The sequence below is a fragment of the Buteo buteo genome, chromosome 8 (genome assembly GCF_964188355.1).
Source record: "Buteo buteo chromosome 8, bButBut1.hap1.1, whole genome shotgun sequence".
NCBI lineage: Eukaryota > Metazoa > Chordata > Aves > Accipitriformes > Accipitridae > Buteo > Buteo buteo.
Window position 1 is genome coordinate 45,147,108 of NC_134178.1, and position 27,798 is coordinate 45,174,905.

Sequence of the window (27,798 nt, forward strand, 5' to 3'; positions counted from 1 at the left end):
TATCTACAGAAAGGCTAGAACTTTCAAGCTTGATATCTCCATTTGAACACATAAGTAGGATCTCTTTACATGGTTTTTAAGATGTATAGTTTCCAATGATTTTGGGGTCACCACTTATGAAAACTGTTGCACTTAACTGTAACACCAAATGCTTATTTAAGCAGCTAACTTCCAAGACACTAAATTCAGTAATTTTGGTCCTAAAATATCATGCTGCTTATTCTTATAATGCACAGCTAAGTACAGTTGTTCTTTTCTTAGCATTTGCATTCCATTGGTGCTTCCAGCTGTGAAAACTGCTATGTTTCGAGCCTGGAAGTCTAGCTGTTGTACCAGCATAACTCATGTATTTCAAGGGCAGTAGAAGAAAAGGATAGTTTATTCCCTCAGTCTCTTGGTTCAGTGAAATACCTCTGTGTTTCTCACCCAGAACACTGAATATGACTCCTGTTGCTCTGCTTTTAATTAGGGAGTTTTATTGGAAAACATATTCTGAGATGGGAGAGAGCTGTTTTTGAGTTCCTTGCAAATCAGAGTCCTTTTTCTTTACTCAGGTGTGTGCAAGGGGGTACAACAGCGATTCCCGGGGCATTTGGTTGTGGGAAGACTGTGATCTCACAGTCTCTCTCAAAATACTCCAACAGTGATGTCATCATTTATGTAGGCTGTGGAGAACGAGGAAATGAAATGTCTGAAGTACTGAGAGATTTCCCTGAGGTCAGTATGGAGAATTCATGGAGACTAAACCTTCTTGGGAAGACTTGCTATTGTACTGGTATTATAACTGAATAAAATATCATATTGGCAGAGTGACTTGAAATAATCTTCTTGCCTCCCTGCTGTAAGTTCTGGCTGTAGAAGCAGAAATCTCTTCTGACTTGTTCAGGAATGATTTCAGTGGCCCCTCAATAAACATCTGTACTAGTTTTTGGGTGTACCTTCTAACTTGTTTAAAATAAAGCCAAAATTAATGGCAGGGTGTAATTTAGCACAGTTATAAGCAGCTTACCTTTCACTGGTAATGCCTCTCAACTTTTTGAACTTAACCATGCATACCAAATGCAGCATCTGTATTTACAGGGTGCAGGGTGGTGACACAACAGTTACCAGATATTAGTTTGACACATTAGGCTTTGGAATACCTTCTGAAGAAAGTAGAAAATGCCTGTTTAAAAAAAAACAACAACAAACAAACAAAAAAAACCCACAACAAAACAAAACCAAAAACAAAAACAACCCCCCAAAAAACCAAAACAACAGGTTTACTAATCCTTCTACCTGTTGTTATATGTTAGTGAATTAGTTGAGGCACAGTCTTCTGTAAAATATGGGAAAGAAGCCAGATCATCTGAACTGTTAGGTTGGAACTCCACAGTCAGAAATAAGGAGTGAAAGGCTTGGATTGATTACAAGATGAGAAAGTCAAGCTGAGGTGGCCATGCAAAAGGTAAATCCCAGGGTATTCGTAAGTGGACTTCTGCACAAATGTCAGGATATGCATTCTGTTGTTCGAGTGCTTATGAGGCTTCACCGGGCTTATGTGTGTGGTTTTATGTCCAGTTGCCAAAGATGAACTTGGACCGGTGTAAATGGGGAAAAAAAGCTCTCTGATTCCTTATGGACTTACAACAGGAGGCTACGATTTTTTGGCTCTTCCAGCCTAGTAAGCTGAGAGAGGATAATGTACTACTTGATATGGTGGATTTCTCATTACTTGTTTGAATGGGATCAGTAGAGATTTGCCAGTTGCAGAAGATGAGATGAGGCTAAGGCATGTATGTTAAAGAGTTAAGCTGTGTGCAAGCTGGAAGGCAAACCAGCATAGTATCCTGAAATCTTGAATCTAGTCTCTGCTCTTGGTAGAGTAGCTGTGAGGAGAGTATCCTGATACAAGGCAAGTAATACAGTAAAAAAACCATACAACAAAAAATAAATTAAAAAACCTTGCTACTGTTACCTTTTTTCTTTTCTTGCATTTTAGTTAACAATGGAAGTTGATGGCAAGGTAGAAAGCATCATGAAGAGAACAGCTCTGGTAGCAAATACCTCCAACATGCCTGTGGCTGCCAGAGAAGCCTCTATCTATACTGGTAAGATTTACAGGAGCCTGGAAGAGGCTGTGTAGGGCAAGCCATCATGCTCTAGTATTTTCAGTTCCTGAGGTGGTCAGTACTGAAAACCCGGCTTAGTTTGAGAAGTCAACCCTTCCAGGCCTTGCCTGCATGAAGTCCTAGTATCTTAATTGAATTTGGCTTGCTTGTATATAATTACAATTTCCAAATATTGAGTAAATTTTGCTTATAAGGTGAACTTACTGCACCAGCTCTCATGTAGTTTTTCTCCATGTGTTAATTATGTCAGCTTTTGTTTGCAAATAGCTTTTTGCTGACAAGTACAGCCACCTGATGGGCAGGAAAAATACTCTCTGAGTTGGCAGGCTAGTCTTTCTTTTGCAGCCTCTTAGAGGGTTTTTTAAATTCTTTTTTAGGAAAAGTTGTCAGATAATTAAGACAAAACATGACCTTTTCTCACTGTTGTATTCTGGTAGTTTGAAAGGGAAGGAGGCGTTTTACAGTAACAAGAGGCTTTGTCATGGCTTCAGTGAGGCAAAGAGTAGCATCAGTGATGTTGCCATGTCTCTTCAAAGAAATACACGAGAATGTAAGATGAGCCAGAGTGGTTCATAAGCAGAAATGGGGAGGGTGAGAAGAAATAAACAAAAAAAAAAAGGCAGCAAGGACATGATCTAGTGGGAAGAAAGAATAACTTTCAGTGACTATTTCCATCAAAATGTAAACTTTAATTTGGCTTATTTGCATCTTAGTGACAACATACAAGCATAGAATTCCTTTCTGAACTGTATCCTGCAACACACTGTTGTCTTTGTTCTAGGAATCACCCTGTCTGAGTATTTCCGGGACATGGGCTACCATGTCAGTATGATGGCAGACTCTACTTCCCGATGGGCCGAGGCCCTCAGAGAAATTTCCGGGCGACTGGCTGAAATGCCAGCTGGTGAGTAGTCTTTTCTCAGTCTAGTCTTGTAAATGAATCCTTTAAACTCTGAGCCTTTGACTCAATTTCTGTGTGTTGGTGTTTGCAGACAGTGGTTATCCAGCCTACCTTGGTGCCCGTCTAGCCTCTTTCTATGAGCGAGCTGGCAGAGTCAAATGTCTGGGAAATCCTGAAAGGGAAGGCAGTGTCAGCATTGTTGGAGCGTGAGTGTTGCATTTCTTTGCTTTGCATTGGCTGCAGTTTTTCCTCTGTGTTTTTGTATGTCAAAGTACCCGTTTTTCAGACAAAACAGTCTTCTTGCTCTGTGCAGCTGCAGAACTAAAAATATGTGAATGAGTAGGTAGATATTTAGTCTCTGTTCACCCAGAACCACTGCTAAATTGTGCGTGGGGGCAGAAAGAATGAATGTGGACAGGTAGTTCTGTGAGTATGGAATCACAGTCACTTGCAGCAATTGGAGCAAATGGCTCAGGGAAGAATGTCGTTAGAGCTGTCAGTGAAAAGTATGTCAAACCATGCTCAGAGCAGGAAAGAAGGGGCAGTTAGAGCGGCAGTGTGTACACTTGGGGGCATAAGGAATTGTGGTTCTCTTGCTTAAATAGAGTAGAATTACAGCATATCTCAAGCTGTGATGGACTGTGAAAAGCATGTGGTCCACAGACATTCTTCTAGGCTATGACTTGTGTATCATACTGTGGGCAAAGTGAATTTCCTCCCGACACATTTTCAGGCGAGCCCCTAGCATCTGCAAGAACACCTAGAGTCCATTGTTCGCTCTGCTTAGTTCTGCTGTCCACAACATACGTACACAAATGCATCGTGCTTTTGAGGTTGGAAGATTTTTTTTTTAATCTCTGGGAAAGGCACATATTAAGGTGTCAAGCCCAAATGAAGTGGTTATTGTATAGGTGGATATCTGAAATAATTTCAAATTGGGATATTGTTTTCTGTAAAGTAACCATTGCACTGTGTTTCATGGTGTCCTATCAGCACGCTTGCTGAATGTGTTCCAGTTGAAATAGGTTTGATAATCTAAGCTGGAGTTACCACCTGGAACTAAAGTGACTGAAATCATACCCTCATACTGTCAATCAATTACTGATATAACTATATTTCATGGTATACTTGATGTTACACTTGTGTGGGTATGCATCAGACACTTTCTGCAGTGGAAGCTTGCAATCTGTTACTTGAAATCGTGTTGACTTTTCTGGTTTCTGTGATCACTGAGCTGTGCAGTCTTATGTTCAGTACTTCAGTTTAAACTGTGAAAGCAATTCTGATAACTTCTCCTTATTGCTTCCTGCTCAGCGTCTCTCCCCCAGGTGGTGATTTCTCTGATCCTGTCACATCTGCTACACTGGGCATTGTTCAGGTACGTCCCACGATGTTGCAGCTCTTCTGTCCACTTCGTTAGACTCAAAATGATTGTGCCTCAGTGCATTTGTGCCAGTGGCTGGAGTCTGAGAGCTTTGATTTGACACAGGCAGCTTTGTAGGGTGCTTTGGAAAATGTTCTAACAGTGTAAAAGGTGACCTTATGAGATGGTCTCTGAACTGATGTGTTTGAGATCCCTTTGGAAAAGGGAGCGAAGGTAGCAATTCCTTCCAATGCTGACTGCTCAGTAATATCTGTGTGCTTCCTGATTGCTGCCCATTGAGCTGCACTCAACTGTGGCTGCTCTCAGCTGAGATGGAAAGTGAACCAATCTTAATAGGTGCATTGAAACCACAAAAAAAATCCTTAGAGCAGCTGACTGGGAGAAGACTGTCCTGCAACTGGTTGCAGCCCTGTTTTGGGAAAAGTGGAGACTTATTAGATGTAACTCAGTTAGACTCCAGTGTTGACATGGTCTTTGTTATGGCTGACTTCTCCCCCATGAGGAGTCTCAAGCTGAATAAGTCTGAACTCAGCTTAAAAGATGCATCATTTTTTGAGAAGTATATTTGAAAGTCACTGCTGTAGTTAAATTAACATAAGGAAGGCTTTCTTTTTTTCTCTCAGGCTTTCATTTGTGATACCCTTTGCCATGTTGCGTTTGCTCAAACTTGCTTTCTGTATTGTTTTTTTTTTTTAATTGCCTTCAATTATTTTGGTTTGTTTTTTATTTGGAACACTGGTTGATCTTTCTGCCTTCTGACAGGTTTTCTGGGGCCTGGATAAGAAGCTGGCACAACGCAAGCACTTCCCCTCTGTCAACTGGCTGATCAGTTACAGCAAATACACACATGCCCTGGACGAGTACTATGACAAGCATTTTACAGAGTTTGTCCCTCTCAGGACAAAGGCTAAAGAGATCCTACAGGAGGAAGAGGACCTTGCAGAGATTGTGCAGCTTGTGGGGAAGGTGAGTAACCAGCTGTGAGGAAATGTGGTGTCAATGAACCATGTTCCATTTCCTTACTGCTAGTGCAGGCTTTTGACTGTGTTTTTGGCCAGACTTGATGGATACTGCATTGTGCAAAAAAGGCAAATGTTCACTGGGAGGTGTCAGACTCTCCTGCCTCTAACTGTGCTTTATTCCAACTTTCTTACATGTTGTTGGATTTCTAATGACAAATACTTTTCTAGATTTGATAAACCTTGGCTTGATGCTACTTTTCTCATTAGATTGCAGGGCATCTAATGCTGGAGTTAAGAAACTTCACTTGCTTCAGTGTTCTAGTGCTGCTGAAATGCCCTTTGCTGCCACTTACAATAGTACTCCACCGGAAGTAATCTTTGTAAGAGAAACGATGCAAACTGATCTTTACTGTTGAAGCCCTCTGAAGGGTTATAGGTTATTAGAAACCATGTTGCCAGCTGCAGAACAGAGGTGTTGGCATTTACAAGCTGGCCTGTAGAAACAGAACTGATGTCTGCTTTTTTGAAAAATTGGATTACCTGGTTTCTTTGTGGAAACCTGTGACATGACACATGGCTCCATTTTACAGACATTCCTTAATTTCCTTCATTCACCTTACTGTTTTGGAGAGAAAGCTGAATTTAAACAGGAAAATTTCCCCTGAGACCTCTCAAAAGGGACCCAGTGAAAACTCTGTGTTTCAGCTTAGCCCTGTAAATATGATAACTGACAGCTGCTTAGCACATACTTGACAGTAATTTCATTCCATGATGTTTGGATGAGCTATGCTGATTTACAAGGTGGTAGTAGCGTGTGGTAATATGTATTAACTACAGTTATTTGGAGGAAGTTTGCTCCTGGTGCTGTCCTTATTCACTGATGTTCTAGTCCAGCCAAGATGAGGCCTTTCACCACCAGATCTTGCCTAGCAGAGCTCTGTTCTCTAGATGTCTCTTTGAAGAAAAGGAGATGTGATACTAGGGCCTTCTGCGGTTTTCTATTTACAAAATCATGTTCTAAAAGACTAGTCTACAGAGCAGGGTAGAATCAGTTCCTTGGTGTGGAAGGGATATTGATAAGCCAGTGCTTGTAACTAGGCATTATTCCCATGATAGAAGTACCGGAATTGGTGATCTTATTCTCAAAGATGTTATCTTTAACAGTTTCTTTCAGTCTGGGCTTGGCCAACAACTGCAACAAACCTTTAGAAAGGGGAATTGTGGAGAAACAATCAGATACTTTTTTTTTCTTCTTCTTTTTAGCTCTGAATTCTGTTAGTCTCCTCATGAAAGGTCCAAACTTCCTGTCTGAAAAGCAAGCTGGGGTACTTAAAACTCAATCTGCCCCCTTTAGCAAAAGGACAGTGAAGGTGGAGAAGTGACCTGTGGTGCCAACAGCAGCAGTGTGCAGCAGGGTTGTGCCTGTCCTGCAGAGTACGACAGGCATTGTCATCAACGCCTTTGCTTTTCTTGAATGCCAGACAGGGAAAGCCCATTGGTAGCTGTGGAGGCTAGTATCAAATCCTTAAGATTACTTACTGATCTAGCATGCTGCAATCTAGTTTTTCATCCATGGACATAAGGATTGAGGAAGATAAAAACGACTTTACCCCTTTATGTAGGAAGGTGATGTTTCAACATACCTCATAGCAGAGCTGTGTGTGTTTTCTGTGCCTGGTGGCTTTTCTATTATCTTAAAGGAAACTTCCTTATCTTGGTTTATCATCAACCAACGAGCAGGGGCTGGTGGGGAGTGTGAAGCTCAAGGGCGGCCTTGGCTGCAGTGACCATGAAATGGTGGAGTTCAAGATCCTTAGAGCAGCAAGGAGGGCGCACAGCAAGCTCGCTACCCTGGACTTCAGGAGAGCAGACTTTGGCCTCTTCAGGGATCTGCTTGGTGGAGTACCAGGGGATACAGCCCTGGAGGGAAGAGGGCCCCAAGAAAGCTGGTTAATATTCAAGGATCACCTCCTCCAAGCTCAGGAATGATGCATCCCAACAAAGAGGAAGTCAGGCAAAAATGCAAGGAGGCCTGTGTGGATGAAGAAGGAGCTCCTGGACAAACTCAAACACAGAAAGGAAGCCTGCAGAGGGTGGAAGCAAGGACAGGTAGCCTGGGAGGAATACAGAGAAGTTGTCTGAGCAGCCAGGGGTAAGGTTAGGAAAGCCAAAGGCCCGACAGAATTAAATCTGGCCAGGGAGGTCAAGGGCAACGAGACAAGCTTCTATAGGTATGTCGGTAATAAAAAGATGACTAGGGAAAATCCAGGCCCTCTCTGGAAGGAAAGGGGAGAGCTGGTTACCTGGGACATGGAGAAGGCTGAGGTACTTAACAGCTTTTTTGCCTCAGTCTTCACCAGCAAGTGCTCCAGCAGCACTGCCGAAGTCATAGTAGGCAAAGGCAGGGACTGGGAGAATGAGGAACTGCCCACCATAGGAGAAGATCAGGTTTGAGACCATCTAAGGAACCTGAAGCTGCACAAGTCCATGGGACCTGAGGAGATGCCCCCTCGGGTCCTGAGGGAACTGGTGGAGGAAGTGGCTAAACCACTAACCATCGTATTTGAGAAGTCATGGCAGTCTGGGGAAGTTCCCAGTGACTGTAAAAGGGGAAACATAACCCCCATTTTTAAAAAGGGAAAAAAGGAACACCCAGGGAACTACGGGCCAGTCAGTCTCACCTCTGTGCCTGGCAAGATCATGGAGCAGATCCTCCTGGAAGCTATGCTAGGGCACATGGAAAATAAGGAGGTGATTGGGGACAGCCACTAAGGGCAAATCACGCCTGACATATTTGGTGGCCTTCTACAGTGGGGTTACAGTTTTGGTGGATAAGGGAAGAGCAACTGATGTCATCTACCTGGACTTGTGCAAAGCGTTTGACACTGACCTGCACGCATCCTTGTCTCTAAATTGGAGAGACATGGATTTAACGGATGGACCACTCAGTGGATAAGGAATTGGCCGCGCTCAAAGAGTTGCGGTCAATGGCTCTATGTCCAAGTGGAGAGCAGTGTCAAGTGGTGTTCCTCAGGGGTCAGTATTGGGACCGGCGCTGTTTAACATCTTTGTTGGCAACATGGACAGTGGGATCGAGCACACCCTCAGCAAGTTTGCTGAGAACACCAAGCTGTGTGGTGTGGTCAACACACTGGAGGGAAGGGATGCCATCCAGAGGGACCTTGACAGGCTTGAGAGGTGGGCCTGTGCAAACCTCATGAAGTTGAACAAGGCCAAGTAGGAGGTCCTGCACGTGGGTCAGGGCAATCCCAAGCACAGATACAGGCTGGGTGATGAGTGGATTGAAAGCAGTCCTGCAGAGAAGGACTTGGGGGTGTTGGTTGACAAGAAGCTCAACATGACCCAGCAATGTGCGCTCACAGCCCTGAAAATCTGGAAGCATTCAAGGCCAGGTTGGATGGGGCTTTGAGCAGCCTGGTCTAGTGGAAGGTGTCCCTGCCTGTGGCGGGGAGTTGGAACTAGATGATCTTTAAGGTCTCTTCCAACCCAAACCATTCGATGATCAGATAGACTTGAAGTAGACTTATTGACTGTTTGGCCCATCTTAATTTGGCAATGTCGTGGTTTAACCCCAGCCAGCAACTAAGCACCACGCAGCCGCTCACTCACTCCCCCCCCCATCCAGAGGGATGGGGGAGAAAATCAGGAAAAGAAGTAAAACTCCTGGGTTGAGATAAGAACGGTTTAATAGAACAGAAAAGAAGAAACTAATAATGATAATGATAACACTAATAAAATGACAACAGTAAGTAATAAAAGGATTGAAATGTACAAATGATGCACAGGGCAATTGCTCACCACCCGCCGACCGACACCCAGCCAGTCCCCGAGCGGCCAAAAAAAACTGCCCCCCCCCCCCTTCCCAGTTCCTAAACTAGATGGGACGTCACATGGTATGGAATACACCGTTGGCCAGTTTGGGTCAGGTGCCCTGGCTGGGCATGAGAAGCTGAAAATCCTTGACTATAGTCTAAACACTACTGAGCAACAACTGAAAACATCAGTGTTATCAACATTCTTCACATACTGAACTCAAAACATAGCACTGTACCAGCTACTAGGAAGACAGTTAACTCCATCCCGGCTGAAACCAGGACAGGCAATCAATTAAATCAGCTGTTCTACAGCAGGGAGTGATAAATACCCAAAAGACAGAATTCTGCTGGAAGCTATCATAAGAGGGTGGGAAGAAAACAGGTACTGGAAGATAACAGTTCTTGGCCAGGGCATACCATGTCCTCATGGACTTGAGTACTAAACTAACAATGTACCTTATTTTCTAGGCTTCCTTGGCAGAAACAGATAAAATTACCCTAGAGGTTGCCAAGCTGATAAAAGACGACTTCTTGCAACAGAATGGTTATACGCCTTATGACAGGTGAGGTCTGACAGGCTACTCTACCCTTTTGGTCCTGTGTAGTCTGGATTTAGACAGCTATTTTATTTGGAAATGAATCAGTGCAGAAATTAATTTTACTCACCATAAACAAATGGAAGAACTGTGCTTAGGTAGGACATCAAACAGTGTATTCACATTGTCTTACCAAAGGCATGCAGACCTTTTCCAAATGCAGTCACACCCTTTGAATTTCTCAGGCCCCCATCTATTTTTCAGTTAGCCAATATTTCTGTAACAGCCTGTCCTCCTTAGGAGGAGGAGATGAGGACCACTTTATTTTCACAGTCAACATCCAAAGTCTTCCCGTTTATTGTAGCAATGAATGGAGGACTGCAAGAATCTGCTTTCAGTTACTGTTGCATAATTCTTAAGTTTGATCCATCAAAAAAACTTACTGGATCTTTTCCCTAGTGCAGTGCTTATTATCCCTGTCTGCTTTGCTTCTTTCCATGCTGTCCTTGTGTTTTAACAGCCTGACGAGGGGCCTTTTGTACTTCATCTCACTCCTCAGCCCAGGTAGATCAGGAGGTCTTGAATACTTCACCACTAAAGATTTGGATGTAGATAATTCTGTAACGGTGTGTGCCTTTGATTAGGTTACTAGGACAGGTATGCTTGTACGCGATAGGGAAGAAGCACAGGAAGTAGCATGATGTAGTGTATAAATAATAATAATAATAATGATGAGGTACCTTCCATGGCAGTCATCTACCCATTAAAAATGGAGCTTTTTTGTGTGGAGTGCTCTTGTCATAGAAACACTCCCTTTCCTGTGAGCAAAGAAACTTGCAGAGCTGTCAGGTTATCCCAGGCTGCTTGGAGGAAGCCTCCTCCCATGATGGACAAAACAGGAAGGAGGAATTCCGTTGGCTGCTCTGGTGTGTTTTCCCTTTCTTCTTAGCGTTGGCACAGATTGAAATGTGAGACTTGTGCAGCAGTGGTTCCTGTTCTCTCCTGTTTTGCCCGGTGTTTGTGTGCTGCTTCAGAAACCTCACTTCAGGACGATCGTCTTAGCCTATGATTCACCTATTTAAAAATGTGGGACCTATCAGAAGCAGTTTCTCTCCTTTGATGGTATGAATTAAAAATACCTGGAGTAAAGCAGGCTAGCACTCTTTCTGTCAGATGAGAATTCAAAGTTGTTGTGAAGGCAGGAGCAAAGGCTAGTCCTGTTCCCTGTTCCAAGATGCCTGACAGATCCTCTTCTGTTCCATCAGGTTCTGCCCCTTCTATAAAACGGTAGGAATGCTTTCCAATATGATTGCGTTTTATGACATGGCACGCCGTGCTGTAGAAACCACAGCCCAGAGTGACAATAAGATCACGTGGTCCATCATCCGAGAGAACATGAGCGAAATCCTCTTCAGACTTACCTCCATGAAGTTCAAGGTATGTTGTAAGGAACCAGGTTGCACTGCTTTTTGTGAGCTTCCAGGGCCTCTAAAAGGCTGTTACTCAAAGGTGGTCATCAGTTGCCTCAGGTAAAGGTCTGTGAACAGAGACTTTTTGCAATCGTTTTGAATCCACTTAAAGAATTGGTTTTAGTTTGAGCACAGGAATGGTTAGTACAGAAGCCTAGTTGGGTGGTGCTGGATGCAGAGCCTTGGCAACCCCACCTTCAATCGTCTCTTTTAAGTTACATGTATTCATGGTAATAGTACAAGCACCTTTCCTGGCTGTTTTGAGGGTTTTGTGATAAAATTCTGTAAAAAATTGTAACATGTTCTAAGGAGACTATTAGCAGATAAAAGCAGCCTAAAGTTTAAATCCAGGAATGTGCTAAAAAGTGAATGATAGAAATGTTGATCGAGCTATTTTAAGTAGAAGTTAAGGAAAGAAATGCTAGTCTCCTGCAGTAATACGTGATGTGCCCTGTGTTTGACTTCGGGGCCTGAGGCAGGTGACTACGAGGAGAGGAAGGGAGGAGTAACTTCACTGTGGGCTAAAGAGAAAAGAAGTGGCTCAGAGCATCTGCTCTGGGTAACTTCAGTAGCTGTCTTTTTAGGGTACAGCTCTCCTAAAACTGTTCCAGAGCATGCTGGTGTAGCAGTTACTGGTAGGACAGTAACCTGTGATGCTGGCTGATGGTAAAGTACCTAAGGAATAGTCTCTATGAAGTATAATGCTTACCATGTTACAACTCTTATAAGCCAATATTGCAAATATTTCGTGAACAAGTACCATAAGATAAAATTATGTTTAAAACTAAGTGTTCTGGCATGCCAGTGTATTCTGTTCCTGCAAGGTACTGGCTCGTTTCTGCAGTAAGCAGATCCCTCGTATATATTCTCAAAGCATCAAGAACATAAGATACACCTGGGGACATGAGCTGCTTTGAGAGCTGGTTATATAGAGATAGGGGAAGTAATACACTTTTTACAAACCCTGGCCATCAGAAGACACCTAGCATACAGGAGAGTGGTGGACAGCATGGCTGAAAAAGGGAATCCAGAGGGTGAATACATGTTAAGTGGAGCCAGCCCTCTAACACACTAATAGTTACGAAAGGAAAATTCTATTTCCTGGGTAACAGTCTAAAAGGTGTGAGAATTTAAATGTTCTGCATCCTGCGGTCTGTGTACTTCGGAGAGACAATGAAGGAGCAGTGCATCCACACATGTAAGTCCTCTGTGTTTCCCAAGAGCTGCGCTGACCCAAAGGAGCATAGTGCTGAGAGGGGAATGGTGAAGACATTGAACAGACTGCACAGCTTGGCAGTTAATGCTTCTTGCAGGGAAGGCCTCCCAGCCTCAGAGCAAAGCTGATAGTTACTTTTTTTTTTGCCCTTGCCTTTCATGAAAAGTATTCTGAGAAAATGAAGCTGTACAAAATTGTTCTTGAGCTTTTTATGATTTCACAGTAAGATTTTAATTGGAACTGAGTGAACTCTGAGTGATGGCAAAGAAACTCTTGCACTTATAGGGGATGCACCCCAAAAAGTAGAGCAGAGCATTTCTGAGTCACAAAGATCTTTACTCTGTTGGGTTTGGGAATAGGAGCTGGTTTTAATTACTGCAGCTCTTGAATCACACAGCATTAACAGAGACCCTCAGTACTACTGAATCCTTTCCAAATCAGTTGCTTTTTAATAAAGTAACCGCTGCTCACAAAAAAATTTCAGTCCAGTATCCATTCTGCCTGCTCGCTGAACGTGGAAAGAGGATGAGATTTAAACCTCATGGCTGTTGGCGAGACAGACAGGAGATGGAGATGGAGCTATAACATCTGTGCTGCAGTTAGCAATTGTTAATCCTGAGGTTGAGAAATTATAGCACTGGCAGAGCAGGGCTGCCTTAAGTACCCGAGGCTTTTCCTGACGGATCTGTTCATTTGCGGTGTTGTCTTTCAGGACCCTGTCAAAGATGGTGAAACAAAAATCAAGGCGGACTATGCTCAGCTCTTTGAGGATATGCAGAATGCATTTCGCAGTCTGGAAGACTAGACTCGACCTCTGTGACCACTCCAGTTTGTCCTCTCAATTCCTCATCTCAACTCCTCTGCTTCCTTACCTTACAAGAATGATGCAACAGTACTTGAGTTGATAAATACCCCTATGTTTTCCCTGTTCATACTCAGAGAGTGTCCTTACAAAACATTCCTCTTAGTTTGTGTTTGGCATTGCTTTGTGTGTGTCTGAAATGGTGAGTGATGTGTGAATGGGCCTGGCTGAGTGAGGAAATGCTGTTGTACACTTTTGGGGTGGGAAAAATTTCACCTTGCCTCTCCCAGCTCTCCTGGTAACCAGTCTTTCCCCTTGGGCTGTAACCAGTTGAGCTGTACCGGCAGAGGAGGTGTAGATCTTAATGCAGTCACACGGTACGTTCTGAGCTGGCAGTGGTAAGGGCATTTACATCTGGCACTTTGCTAAGTGACTATCATGACGTAGAACTCCCTATTCTCGAACAGAATTTTTGACCACATTCTGATGATATGTTGATAAAACCAAAAATTCTTCACTACTCTGTTCCTTCTGCAACTCTCAGCTGAGCCTGTTGGTATTGAAATGTGTTAGTTCTGGATCTCTCCAAGAAGGGACTAGCTAGAAGATGAGCACGTATAAGCCACCACTATACTTCTGTACGCTGGAGAAACAGAATTTTATTTTCCTACTTAATACAGATAGGACTGTTGGACTTGGCATCAGCTAAAATCAAAGCCATAGGTGCTCGGCTTCCAGCAGAATTTTACCTTCTTGCCTTCCACTCACCCCATAACATTTCCTGACACTCAGCTGCTTTAATTTGTGAAGTTTGACTGCTGCTGTGTACCGCAGGACGTAGATAGCAAGTTACGGTGATGCCACGTGTGCAGACCAGGAACACAGTCCTTCCTCGGCGGTGCTCTTGTCTGCTGGTGCAGTTGCCTCCCAGTGCAACGCCCCGGACATGCTAAGGAAAGGAAAGTGTGTGCTTAGCCTTCCTCCTCCACCTGTGCTCACGCGGCCTGCTTGGCCGTGGCACAGAAGGTCCCCAGTTCTCGTGTAGGAGGAATGTATGATGCTAAACTGGGGGCGGGGGATGAACGGGGGAAGGCTGACAAGTACAAAATGTATTTACTCCTGCCTTCTTGATTATGATGCAAGAGAAACCAGTGACTGGTCTTGTGCTCTGGAAGCACTCTGTCAAGCAGCTGCAACTGCTGTGTCTTGGGCTTGTTTATTGGCAAAACTAGTACGAGATGAGGCATGAGCATAGAGCGGCATTTCTGTCCAACGCCAGGAGCCCAGCACTCCATACCATTGCTGCCATGACAGAGAGAGAAATGCTGGCATCCTCTCCAGTCTCTCCCTCTCACTTGTGTCAGGTGGCATCCGTGCTACTCGGTTGTGCAGCTCTCTGTGCCCAGCTGGGTTCCAGCTGACGTCTGCTGCTTTGTTACGGTCATGAAACAGTAACCGTTGTCGGTGACACCGTGGCAGTGGTGTGGCTATGTAAGTGTTAATTCTGCACTGAAGTATTTCCACCGGCTGCCAGCTTTGAACAGTAGTGATGCAAAGGGATCTCGTGCTACGGACCAAATGCTGCCACTTCCATTATGGTATCAACTCGCTGTTTGTCAGGGGAGAGCCCGGTTGAAACTTAAAGGGATTAACTATTTTTGGTTCTCCCCAAAGAAACTACTCCTCCAGCTGATAATCTGGTAGTGAATGGTTTAAGTTTACAGCTCACTAAACTCTTGGTGTATGCTGCTTATTTTACCAATGAGCATGTGTGAATGAGTAGTCACCGTTCAAGCCCTTGCTGATTCCTCATCGTTTGTACCCTTCACCACTGTACTATGTAGCATTTCATGCTAGAAACCAGATGTTCTTATCTCTTTAAATAGAGGATGTTATAAACTTTACAGAAGATGTCTAAGATAATGCAGTTCTAATATTTATTGTGCTGTACCTGGCCCTGAAGTGTGACCAGTTCAAACAGTTTCATATATATTTTTGTCTTTTTCGTTTTGTGTCTGTTTTCAGTGTTGAGATTCAGATGTTCACTGTCCTGCAAGTCTTCCCCCACAGCTGTGGGAGGAATTAAAAGATGGGCAGAACCCCACCACCTACTTTATCTTGTATATTTCATAATGTATGTTGCTGGAAATTGTGTAAAAAAAGAAATTTAAAAAAATGTTGAAGTCAATGAAAATAAAATTGATTTAAAGTAGGTCTTATCTGTCCTATTTTCTTATGTCAAACCAAACCTGTGCCATAGTGGTGTACACAGCATGCTCACAGCTTGCTTAAAATCTTACTTCATCATTTTAGGGATCTCTTTGAACCTGTAAGCAGTAATTTGGCAGGGACACTTTACTTCAGTTCTCCCATTCCAGTACAGCTTGCATAATCACCTCAGATATTACATAAAAGTTACAATGTAGTAAATATTCTTGTGGCAGATATTTTTAGGACTACTTTTATTACAATGAAAGTGTAACTGTAAACTTCCCTTTCACTGCTAGTAGCTGCCATGCATGCTCATGCAACAATTGTAATTGTACCATTTTATGGCACTTGGCCAAGCCTTAAAATATTTCCTTGCTGTGTACCTCATGATGTGGAATGCACCTCCTACAATCTCAGCTGCCTGCTTCAGACAAACCGCTTGGAACTTTGGATCGTTAGACAAGCAGCACTGCTGGCCACAGCCTGAAAGTAACATGTTGGCATTCCTTTTAAATAAGGAGTTGAGACCTTCTCTAAATAGCAACAGCTGAAGTGAGAATAGGCTAAAAACATGACATTCAGGTATGTTTGTACATATTTGACCACTGTGTAACACCTCTTTGAAGGAATTATTTTGCTTTTTTATATACTATATATATTAGAGATACAGCAAGCTCGAATAGAGCAGATGTTCGAAGTAATCCCACTGCATTACAAAGAGGTGGAAGTCACAAGCTCGCTCCTGGCAACCATGGCCTAGCCAGCAGTTCTCTGCAGACCTTAAGAAACCCATCGAGAGAAGCGACGAGTTCAGGTTTTGGCAGTTTGGAAGTTACCACCTGGCAGCGTCCTCACTTCGTCCACTCGGCTTTTGTGGATCTGGAAGGCAGGCGTCACCCAGCGGCCACAGGAACACTGCTCACCCCGCCAGCTGAAGGAGCCCAGCTTCGACGTGCATTTTGGACACAGAAGCTGCAAGAAAAACCAGATAACCCAGTCTAAGGCACACGCAGATGCAGAGCTATTTAAAAGGTACTTCTGTGGTACATTCAGTTGTGGCAACCTGCGCTGAGCTAGCTCCTTCCCTTGTCACACTTCACAGAAGGTAAACGGACTGAAAAACAGGCAAAAAAGCTGAACTGGCATGGCTGCATAGCCCCAGGCTGTGCTGTGCTGGCAAAAGGGAAGGGATGTGGAAATGCAGTTGCTCAGACCCGCTGTGGTTCTGGGACAGTCAGCTGGAGACCACAACAGGTTTTCTAAGTCCTGCAAACTCTCTTCTCATACTAAAAACAAACAGCAGATAAACCCTGTCCAACACTCTGGATCGTGTTCTCAGTCCAACGAGATCACCATCTCGTTTCCTTATAAAAGGCTATTTAACATTTAAGAACGTGTTCATAAGCTGCAAAATTCACACCAGAAAGGCTGGGAGGCCTAGATCTTCACGTGGGGGCTTTCACATCAGGAAACAAAACCAGTTTGTTCTGCCTTTGCAAAAAAACAACATCCAAAAAATAAAGCACATGCTCCCCTTCACCTGTCCTTCCATTACTCCAAGCAACGCTGGCTCCATCCACTGCACAGGCTCGGTGAAGTAAGAGGTACACTTTTCGCGGCCATCGCCACAGAGCCGAGCAGAGTCTGTTATCCTCTTGTGGGCAAAGGCTGTCGGTCCGCTTCCTTCCGTGTGGGACAAAATGCTGGAACCACGGAACAGAGCGCGCCTGCCCTCCATGACAAAGGGGGGAAAAAAAGAAGTAAAATAGTTGGTTTTTTACTGGGAAAACCTACAGACAATAGAAAACAAGGACATGGACCTCTTGACAGTGAGTGAGTGAACAGGATTACAAATCCTACATTTTTTTAATTTAGTCTAAAAGGTCAGCAGGCACTGACTCCATGCAGGGTTGCTCCTTAACAAATCTAGTGATTTGTGTTGGTGTGGGCTCTGCCCCACAGCTGTATGCCGTCTTTTATATAGATCTATTTTCAAACGATTCCTGCCTACTAAAACTTTAAATCTACACTCACATACTTGAAGAAACCTACAGCTGGGAAATAGCAGGATTATTCAATTTCACTTTAAGCAATCCATAAAAGGTAGTTAAAATGTAGTAAGCCCCAAAATCTACCAGAAGCTGCTTCTGGAGAAACCGATTGTCAAAAACAAACTAGAAGTTACGGTTTCAGAGCAAGCAACTTCACAGGGCCAAGTGGAATTATGCCTGCCTACAGAACAGGGCAGGTTAGGCTGCACAAGTGCTGCACAACTTCAAGGAACAAAAAGGTTTGTATTTCATAAGATACTTTTATTTGTCTGATTTTTTGTGGCACACATGGTATGGTAACTTTAGCAAGAGCTCATCCCTGTCCTGACAATAATGACATGCCCATTGATTTAAATGGGCTATTTTTCTCTTGGGTCAATTTCAAAATGACATTTCATGGAGAAATAGAAAAGGTTCAGTACCTGCATTTCCTGCACCTGTAGAGAACCTCTGTGTTTGGAGTTTGACATATATTGCTTGGATCAACAGCAAAGACTTCTCGGGGCAAGTCCTGAAGTTCTGCAGAGGGAGGTCAGTACCAAGTTGTGAATCAGATCAACGCAGACACGCTGCCATTTCTGTGGGACAAGACAGCACTGCGCCTCTGCCCCAGTCACAGCATGCAGAAGCCACGTTCTTTGCATTCATTTTCCCACTCACCAATTCCATTAGATAAGCTAAAAATGAAAGAGCCTCATCCCACCACACCTAAGATCGGGATTTGCTTAATGCAAGAAACTGGGATCTAGACTTTTGCCTCAGCAATGGTAAAATAGTTGCCTTTTGCTTTATGTTCTTACTTAAAGAGAAAGTAAAGGTAGAGGAGGAGTTAGGACTGTTCTGCCAATCTTTTCGTGCGCACAATACAGAAAGTCAGCTTGCGAATGGGAACTGCTAAGGAGAGTGACACATGAAAGGAGAGTGCTGTCACGCTGAATATGCAACACAGATCTTGCAAAAAAGCTACGGGTTATTATTTTATTATAAAATTACGCATACGCACACATATCTACTACAGTCACTCTTTGGCAAATTAAAGTATGAAAGTTTACTTCATGCCTTGATTTCAACTTCATCTCAGTTTTGCACTTGCTATTTTTTTACTTTTGTTGACTTCTTTTTAGAGGATGTTAAGTTTGCTTAGCCAGGTCCATAAAAATCAGGAAACTTCTCAAACTGACCTTTTACCATTTCAGCATTTTACTAAAGAGAACAGTTCCTTACGGATCTTACTTCTCAGGCATCTCTCAAAGACATTTTTTCTCCCCACTGATGAGCAGCAATTCTCTAGGGCCAGTGCGAACGTTTGGCTAGCCAACTCAAGGCTCGGCTGCTCCGAGGGCGATACTCGAAGCCAACCACCTCTGACACGGCCTTCTGCGTTCATTTCTCGGACAGACCGGTCCCACCTGGGACCACCCTCCTTAGGAAAATGCCCCAAGCTTCGCTCCCAGCACCCACCCCGGCTCAAGGCCGGTGCTCCCCAGTGCCCAGCTCGGCCCCACCGCTCCCCAACTCACCGGGGTACCTCTCCGTGAGCATCTGCAGCCGGTACCTCTTGTAGAAGGCGCTGCTGCTGTCTACGGCGCAGCCCATGGCTTCGTAGAGCTTCAGCTGCCCTTGGAAACCCGGGTTCACCCTGCGGCGGAGGGCGAGAGGAGAGCGGGGTGAGGAGGCGCCGGGCCGGGAACGGGGGGGGGGGACGGCGGGCAGGGGCCGGGGACCCACTCGGCGTCGGGTTTGGCGGTCCTGACGACGGCGTAAGCCTCCTGCCAGCCGAGTCCCTCCGTCTTCATGAGGTAGGCGGTCACCACGGCCACGCTGCGGCTCACCCCGGCCTGGCTGCAAGGCAAGGACAGGAGAGGAAAAGGAAAGGACGGGCCGGCCGTACAGGAACGTCGCCCGGGGGGACGGGACACACGACGGCCGGCCCGCCGCCGCCCCGGCCCTCACCAGCGGACGAGGACGGCGCCGCCGTCCGCCCTCGCCGCGTCGATGAAGGCGGCGCAATCGTCCAGGCGGCTCAGCAGGTCGGCGCCGGGCTCGTCCCGCGCCCGGACGTGCATGGTCCGCATCCCCGGCGGAGGCGGGGGTTCCTCCTCCGCCTCCACCGTTAGCACCGCCACCACCCCCGCCGCCGCCAGCGACTCCGGGGACGAGCACGATTCCGCGCCGCCCACGTAGAGCCCCGGTAGGACCGGCACCATCCCGCCGCCGCCGCCCCGGCAACCCGGAACCACCGACATGGCGGCGGAGGCGCCGCGACTGAGCAAGGCGCCGCACCCAAGATGGCGGCGCCAGCACCGCCGCCGCTCCCAAGATGGCGGCTGCCGAGGGCCGGGTGTTGCCATGGCGACAGCGGGGGCGGCCTTGTCGATGGCGGCTGTGGCAGTTCCTGTTGGGAACCGGGGCAGGCCGGCGGCCTTGACAGGTAGGAGAAACCTGGCAAGGGAAGTCAGGGCACCGCTTGCTTTTCCCTTTATTTATTTAAGTCATGATTTCCATAAAAATCCTCGCACATCTGTGAATACCGGGGCAATGCTCTCCCCTCTCCATCCACAAGTGTCTGGCTCGCCTTGTCCTTGTTAAAGTAGAGGGGTCTCCCACCTCCCTGTCCTGTCTCCTTACAAGTGCTCAGAAAACAAATACATACCACTAAAGAATCTCCCAATACGTTGTTATTAAAATCCCATTATTTTTTAAGTTTATCTTGTGGTTTTGAGGCCCCCGTTTGCTCCTGTTTGTGTGGTTTGCATTGACAATTTTCTTTTTTTTTTTTCAGATGAGGTAGAAACAGCTCTCTGACACTCTCCGAGTGGTTTTCTAGCAACTGCACGGAGTCAGTGAGCTGCTCTTTTGAGACGGGCGCCTGTAGTTTGCTTCACTGCAGCCTCCTGGGGGTTAGAACAGATACAGAAAGATCAGAGGGGAGCACAGCGAAACCCCAACGTCCCAGCTTGTGAATCCGATTTCTGCTATCCTTACCCCTCAGAGTAGTCCTGCGATGCCAATGGCAAGCGTGGTGCAGAAAGGAGGCCTAGAGGAGCGGTTACCTGGGAAGCCACACCGGGATCCAGATTCCAGGTTGTGAATCACCGGCTTGGAGATTAAAACCAAACAGCGGGGCTGTGAGGAGCCTTCCCTTACTGTGCGATCCCTGGCTGCTTTGTAGGACGGTCACCGCGAGTGGGATTCTCCGTCTGAGCCGAGTTTCCCTACGGGAAATCAAGCACATGGAAAGTCTGCTGGGAAACGCATCAGCTTGCTGCTAAGGTCTGTTACGTGGCCACATCCACCTAAGTGGGAGCGCAGTCAGCATGCAGAAGAAAGCTGACAGCAGTTAGCCTTAACTCTTTCTAGATTGAGGCTTCTCATTCAGGACTTAAACTGCAAGCACCTTTTTAATGTCACAGGTTATGAACTGGTTACACTTCCCATTTCAACCTAGACTGGAAGCCAGGCCAAATAATTCCTTACTGGCCTCGTTTGCAATGTCTGAATAGGCTCTTGCCACTGAAAATCAAATGTCTGGCCCAGCTTGAAAACTGCCCTGCTCCTCTGTTTTATAGTAGCTCTCATGCAATGAGTAGATTTTGAACTGCAAAACGTGAATTTTAACAAAATCCGGATTTCTATTCTGATCTCTTACCATTAACTGAGCTATGACTTGCATTCAGCACTGAAATCTGATGCAGCGTAGACAAGAGGCATCATATCTTCTGGTAATTCCAAAGTTTGTTACATGTGACACCATTGAAGACTATGGCACAGCCACTTTTTTTCTGCCCATCGTAAGGTTCAGGTCTCTTCTATGGCGAAAGGAGACAGAGCACTCACTTTTCCTCCCATAGATAAGGACACTCTCCCTTAGCTCTTAGCAGGACGCCTGTGCAAAACATTACCACCCCACACATGACCAGACAGAGCTTTTCCTTCTTGATTCCAGAGACGCCAACACTTCACTTCCTCCTCAAGCCTTTTTGTCCAAAGGGATCTCTACCACGTAGCTGCAAGTTTTCCCCAGCATAGGCCAGACTTTGCAGGTTTCTGAGCAAGAGGTAAGATGTCAGATTTCATTAGAAAGAGCTATGGTAAAGCTATCGCCTCATGTGGGATGCGTAACCTTACCCTACCTCCCCTGTATGAGATAAGAGAGCCTGAAAGTGCTGATTATCTGTCCCTGGGAGGACTGTTGTAGTGCAGCTCTGTACGAGACAGCTGTGGGCAAAACTGTTGCAAAAAAGGTCTGCAAGGGCCTCTTGGATCCTTGCAGGATGTCAGCTGGCCACGGAGGAGGTGAGACTGACAGTCGCCTCAGACTTGATAGGGTGAGACGGAAACCTGGTGGGAAGGGAGATTGCTATCCCCTTCCCGACAGAGAGGCGGATGGAGCTGGGGTACCGGGGAGCAGCTGTCATGCTGCAGAAGGGATGGGCCACCACAAAGATCCTGCTGAGGATGCTACCCCTGTGCTCGTCAAGGACTCCTTCACCAGTGCCAGCAGGGAGCACGCACCAGTTGCCAGCCTCGCTGGGAGATGGACAGTGGGACAGCAGCTTCCAGAGCTGTAGAGTTTCCATGCAGTGCTGGTGGTCCACCAAGCAGGCTAAGATGGCTCTTTGTAGTTGAGAGGGGCCCCAAGGCTTTTGAGAGTGCCAGTCCACCACAGCTTAAAGTTTACCATCATCCGACCTCATCTCCCGTGCTTGCCCTAGCACTTGTGTGATTGAGTGGCGGCCTGGCTGGCAAACTGCTCCAGCCAAAGGCAGATCCCCTCTTTGGATGGATTAGTTTTAAATGGCATAAACCTGACCCAAAGAAAAGAGTGTGACTGTGCATCTGAGGATGAGGAGTCTCTGACAGCTCTCACTTAGATTATTTTAAGCTGTAGAACTGCATTACCTATGCAAAACCTCCTTTCCAGTTGCCATTGCCACCAGCTAGAAATAAACGGCCTACTGAAAAAGTCTTGAAGAATTCATACAAGTTTTCGATAACAGCCCCTATAATCTAGCAGGGAAAAAAGCATACTTAAAAGAAAGACAGGTGGAAATTAAAACCAGAGCAAACTGTGTGTGGACCTTTAGCCATGAAAGCAGTTAACAATTGCAGCAAACTACCGTGGGGAAACACTGGGTTATCCATGTCAAGCAATTTGAAGAAAGTCTCCAGGCAAGTGCATGTTATTGAAGGAGCTATGAATTTTACAGCAGGATTATATTATACAGGGATTATACAAGTACTAAAAGGTGGTCAATCATCTTTGTTAGCCTTCAAATCTGTGAATATCCAGGGGCAAATTTAGTTGCCTCTGCAGCTAAAACCAGTGGCAGAGTCAAGAGGCAGAGCTCACAGATGCAGACTCCCAAGGGGTTGGTCCAGTCGTGGTGTGACCACTACACTCCTCCACACTGGTTCCTAGACCCGTGGATGATGAGGGAACATGAAAAAGATGTGATTTCAAAGTGAAAACCTGTAGTGGGGGAAAGTACAAAATCTGTGGGGCAGAGCCCACCGGCAGCTTGGCACTGAAGAGCTTCGCGTGACTGAGGCTGCACTCCCTAAGCAACCTCGCTCTTTCTGTGTACTCCCCTTTGCTGCTTTTGCCACCTGCAGCCCGAGGTGATGCGTCCTGACTTTGCTCACGACTCCCAAATTAGAGTAAATATTTTTTTCAGTCTGATTTGCAAACCCTTGTCCTCCCCCCACCTCCGCCTCCCCCTTCAGTCTTTGTCGTCTTCTCCTGCACCACCAAAATTTTTGACAGTTTGCTCTCCCCCGGGTTCCAGGAAACCATGTGACTAATTAAGCAGTTGGGGCGAGCTCAGGTGCAAGGAAAAAAACAAGTCAGATGACGGGCCGCTGCCCACTCGCTCCAGCGAGTGCATTCCATCTCAGCGTGTGTCTGCCCTGGTACTTCATAAGGGAAAAGAAAATGCCAGCCTTCCCTGGGCTGGGAGCCTCACAGCACAACCAGATCGGCAAAACTGAGTCTCTGGCTGCGAAAGCAAAAGTGCCAGGGGCCTGGGCGGTGGTGGAACCACCTCTTCCCTCCTGGAAGAATTTGGCCTGTGCATTTCGTCACATATTTAAGTGGCTCTGTTCCTTCAGGCTTTTAAGCAGTTTTGAGCGTGTACGTCAGAGGGTTCGTGAGAAGAGGAGTCTGCAGCCCACAGCCCGAGTTGCCAGAGGTGGCACTCAGCAAAGCAGTGGAAGGGCTAATGGGTAGGGACATCTTCAAAAAGACATTTGTGAGAGACAGCGACTCTGGCCTCACATCTAAACGCAGCAGGAGCTTGGAGCTCCCACTTCGCACAGGTCCTGCTAGTGAAGGGACCTGGTGGCATTGCTTGCCTCTTGGAGAAGGAGTGTCTCTTGGCTTTTGCTGAGCTCAGAACTTGGTGGGAGCTGGGAAGCCCTACATGGTAGTATCTCATCCCTTGGAGCAGGAACTTCCCAGCTGTCGCTATGCTTCTAGTGGCAAATTTAACCAGAGATTTTTGAAAGACTGCTGTTCCCTGCATTAGTACACTCTCCGTGTCTACACTGGACTTCTCGTGTCTACTTTTATCCATGTATCGGGAGAAAGGATTGCTGCATCTCCCCACAGTAAACCTCAAAGGCTAGTAAAGGCAGCTAGCAGCAGAGAAAGGGGCTCACCCTTGATGCTCTACAGGAGGATTTCACCATAGTCGCGCGTGAGTGATATGTTCCTACCTGTCTCCACGCTCTCAGTATCTGCAGACATGCAGTTACTCCACATGTCAGACAAAAAAGAAGAGTTTCCCAACTGCAGATTTGATGCTCAATTACAGAATGGAGCATGACAGCTACTACTACCATGTATTAATAACTCTGCTTCACTTTATGGCTTTAACAGCTGTAGCAACCAAGATTTATAATGACACATTACATTCAGCAATGCATCACGTAAGGAAACTAATCTGACAGTGCCAGGTCACTGAGCTGACTTACAAGTTTTTAAGTGCGTTTCTTCTGCCAAATTTGCTGCCCTATTTACTGGATTAAAATGAACAAGTTGCAGTGTGTTCATAAAACTCGGTACTAGCCTTTGTTTTGGCAGCTCCCAGACTCTTCTTCCCCCTGCCACACTGCCATGCCAGGAGCCATTTGGTCCTTCTTCCTTCCCCATCCTCTCTTTGAAAACCCTTTGAAGCAGGTCCTGCAGTGTGTATCCTGAAGGGGGGTAATATACCACAGGACACGAGAGGAGGGACTGTAGCTGGGAGGAGGCGCGGGGACACGGGCAGAGATGAGGGATGGAGCGCCTGTGGGAGAAAGGCGAGATGGTGGTTGTCCAAGGGCAGAGGGGGACCGTGGCTGCCGCCGCTCACTGCGTCCTGGCAGGAATTTGTCTGTATCCCAGTCGCTCTCTGAGAAAGGATGGCTTGCAAAGATTGGGATCATCCATTACCTCTCCCTAGACTCAGAGTTACAGCTGACAGTGGGAAAGTCAGTCCTAAGAAAGTATTAAATGTTAAGACTGGAGCTGGGTCTGGGCCTGTGTCAGAGCCACCTTGGCGGCCACAGCACCCGAGCAGTAACCCATGCTTCTTAATCTCTCATCTCACCGGTGGGCTGTGTGTTTCCACGTTTTTCCATCCTCACGGCACAGTAATCCACTGTGCAGACACAGGCGGATTGGATAGCAGAAGGCTGGCTGGCTGGCTTTCATCAGGGGTAAATGGGCTCGTTCTCCTAAGACATTCATTACTCAAAGATGAATTCCTCCTTGCTCCTGCAACCTACCCAGGAGTCTGGTCCAGCAGGCTTTAAACGGTGTTTCAAAAGCCCTTCCCACAGACCCCTTATGTGGGACCAATGAAAAGCAATTAAAAAGAGCAAGTGTATTGTCAGGAGGTGTAAATTCACTGCAGAGTGTGCTGCACTCCCACTGACAAATACTCAAGGTCTGCAAATCAGAGGAGGCAGAAAACACTCCAGGTATCCCTTAAGATAGACTTGAGATACCTCTTTGTTTTTACAAACATTTTGGTGGAACAAGAACTTGTAAACAAATAATGTAAAGTGTGAACCTTTTATTAATACTTTAACATCTGTAATAGCAGTATGTGCTGCCGTTTATTTTTGCCTTTATCTCATGAATATTACAAATAGAAAATGTTTTTCAACATGTAATTTAATTGCTGTTTGCTCATGGGGCAACAGAAAGTATACTGTCCAAAATAATCAGTTATTGTTATAAGACAATAGTATTTGAGGCAGAAATATTGCTGAAGAAATATTAAGGGGCGAGACCATTCACTATTTTAACCTCCAAGTGAGACATTTCCTTACTGGTGGTTATGCCTCTGTCATTTCCACTACTACTTCATTTTGAGTTCCCCATTTCTCTTTCTTGTTTTAGAAACACAGGAAAAAAATGTTGAGAGAGACCTGGATCCTCACGCCCAACTCCATACCAGCACAGACAATTGTATTATGTATTTTCTTTTCTAGCTCTGTCTTGAAACGTTAGTTTTATTCCCCTCCTTCTCTCCTGTGATGCTCAGAATTCATGATTATCTCATCGGACAAAAAGATGGTAACTTGCCTTGAATCTGATTCTTGTCTCAATGTTATCCTTTAATTTAAATAGCTCTTTTTATTTCCTGCTATTTATACCAATGGTGCGCTGTTAGAGAAAAATAAGTAAATAAATAAACTAACCCACCCATATTCCTGCTCAGCTTTGGCTTTGTTGGTGAAAGAAGGCAAGTCTGTCTGTGTTTGCTCTGCAAAGAGGAGCTTTTCAGTTTCGTCTTACAAGGTCAGCTCTTCTCCGCCTGTGTGCAGGTGTTGATTCATCTTTCTTGACTGTGTATGAACAAACAATGTAATAAATGTGTTGCTTTTTTCCCCCTCAATGTTTTGTGAATACTTTTTTAGCTCTACTAGAAATATGTCAACTGGCCTGTCCTAGGATAAGTTTTGCTCCCCCCCTCCACTGAGTCCCGATAATCCTTCAAAAGGCAAATAGCCCAGGTCCTTTCTCTCTTTTGCTGAAATGCTGAGGGTTTACAGCAGAAATGGTAGCTTTTATCCCCGCAGCGCATAATCTTGCGCCGTGTACTATTAAACGCCAGCCGATTTTTATTACTCTTGATCTCCTGAGTTATTCATTGCTTCCTGTCTTAACAGTTCCATCCTCCTCCACGTCTCCAGTGCCTCCCGCAGCCCATCAGCTGTGGTTTTCAGTAGCACGCCGTTTCAACGCTTTTTGCCATCTCCTTGCGAGCGCATCCTTGCAGTTTTCGTGCCAACTCCTAGTTTGGCTGTTTCCCACGTGGCACCATAGCAAACTCTTTAGCAGAGCCTGGAAATTTTGCATCTGTGCTGACGGTTGCTCTGCCCGAGACGAGGGAAAGCCATGTTGTATTTCAGCCTGCTTTTCGTTGGAATCCACTTCCCCGTCTTCTGTTATTCCCTTGAAACGTTTAGGCCATTGCTTTCCCTTCCGTGTGCAGTCGTACACAGAGCGGGAGGGGATGGAAAGCGACCGTTTGGGTGCCCCTCGCCACCATCTTGGGGTGGGCTGCGGGGCGAACCCCTGGAGGCGGGAAGGGGGCGGCGTGTGTGAGGGCTCCACGGCGCAAGCGGCCACCCCCGTCCTCTCCCCACCCCGATCCCCGCCGGTCTCCCGGGCCGAACAGCCCGAAAAGGCGGCCAAACCCACCCCCGTTCGCTCTGCTGAGGCGGGGGGGGGGGGGGAAGAGAAGGAGGGAGAAAAGCCCCGCCGCCACCATCGCTCCTGAGGCGACCGTTCCTGAGGCGGCCGCTGCTGCCGGCGCCGCCGCCTCCCGCCCCGCCCGCCGTTACCTCACGGCGAGCAGTGGGCGGGGCGGGGCGGCGGCGGGGCGATAAAGGGCGGGCGAGGGGAGGTGGAGGGGGGTTGCGCGCGCGTGTGTGTGAGGAGAGAGGGGGAGGCTGGCGCGGTCGGCGCGGCTGAGGTGACAGGACCGGTAAGCCGCGGGGGCTTGGGTGGGTGTGTGGAGGGGGATATGTGTGGGTGAAGCTCGGTTCTCCGCTGCGGGGTAGAGCCGGCGGGGTCATTTTATGTGAGGAATCTCCTGGAGGCAAAGCGCTTGAGTAACGCTTTTTTAAAAAAAAAAAAAAAAAAATTATTACTTAAACCGGCTTAAACGGCAAGGTCCGCCCGGCTCAGGTGAGTTGCGGGTCCTGCGGTGAACGCAGCGGAGCACCCTCAGGTCTCCTCTCGAGAGAAAACGTCTTGTAAGGGAAGACGGACCTTCCCGCCTGCGGTGCTGCTGGGATTTGGGGGGGGGGGGACACGACAC

The 27,798-nt window shown here is 46.3% G+C and overlaps 3 protein-coding genes across 20 annotated transcripts in view; 2 read left to right on the top strand and 1 right to left on the bottom strand.

The window, feature by feature from the left end:
• Positions 1-15,359, top strand: part of ATP6V1A (ATPase H+ transporting V1 subunit A) — a 34,196-nt gene extending 18,837 nt beyond the window's left edge. For 7 of the 9 annotated variants that reach the window (XM_075034455.1, XM_075034456.1, XM_075034458.1 and 4 more), the window contains 9 exons: positions 555-717; positions 1,982-2,090; positions 2,893-3,015; positions 3,104-3,218; positions 4,327-4,390; positions 5,159-5,362; positions 9,663-9,757; positions 10,996-11,167; positions 13,128-15,359. In XM_075034455.1, the coding sequence (XP_074890556.1) occupies positions 555-717; positions 1,982-2,090; positions 2,893-3,015; positions 3,104-3,218; positions 4,327-4,390; positions 5,159-5,362; positions 9,663-9,757; positions 10,996-11,167; positions 13,128-13,220 (1,138 nt within the window). In that variant the 3' untranslated portion in view covers positions 13,221-15,359. Of the gene's footprint in view, positions 1-554; positions 718-1,981; positions 2,091-2,892; positions 3,016-3,103; positions 3,219-4,326; positions 4,391-5,158; positions 5,363-7,098; positions 9,363-9,662; positions 9,758-10,995; positions 11,168-13,127 lie in introns of those variants that run through there. The other 2 variants (XM_075034462.1, XM_075034459.1) reach the window with 2 other exon arrangements.
• Positions 15,360-16,048: 689 nt separating this feature from the next.
• Positions 16,049-19,849, bottom strand: DUSP12 (dual specificity phosphatase 12). The gene is made up of 6 exons (XM_075034470.1): positions 19,433-19,849; positions 19,208-19,321; positions 19,000-19,118; positions 17,902-17,998; positions 16,969-17,155; positions 16,049-16,400 (listed from the first exon to the last, which is right to left on the bottom strand). Exons 1-6 carry the CDS (start codon positions 19,828-19,830, stop codon positions 16,239-16,241), a joined length of 1,077 nt encoding a protein of 358 aa, XP_074890571.1. The 5' UTR covers positions 19,831-19,849; the 3' UTR covers positions 16,049-16,238.
• Positions 19,850-27,386: 7,537 nt separating this feature from the next.
• Positions 27,387-27,798, top strand: part of TENT5C (terminal nucleotidyltransferase 5C) — a 46,313-nt gene continuing 45,901 nt past the window's right edge. For all 10 annotated transcript variants that reach the window (XR_012651384.1, XR_012651387.1, XR_012651386.1 and 7 more), the window contains exon 1: positions 27,387-27,462. The gene's annotated coding sequence lies outside the window, so the exon portion shown is untranslated. The remainder of the gene's footprint in view (positions 27,463-27,798) is intronic.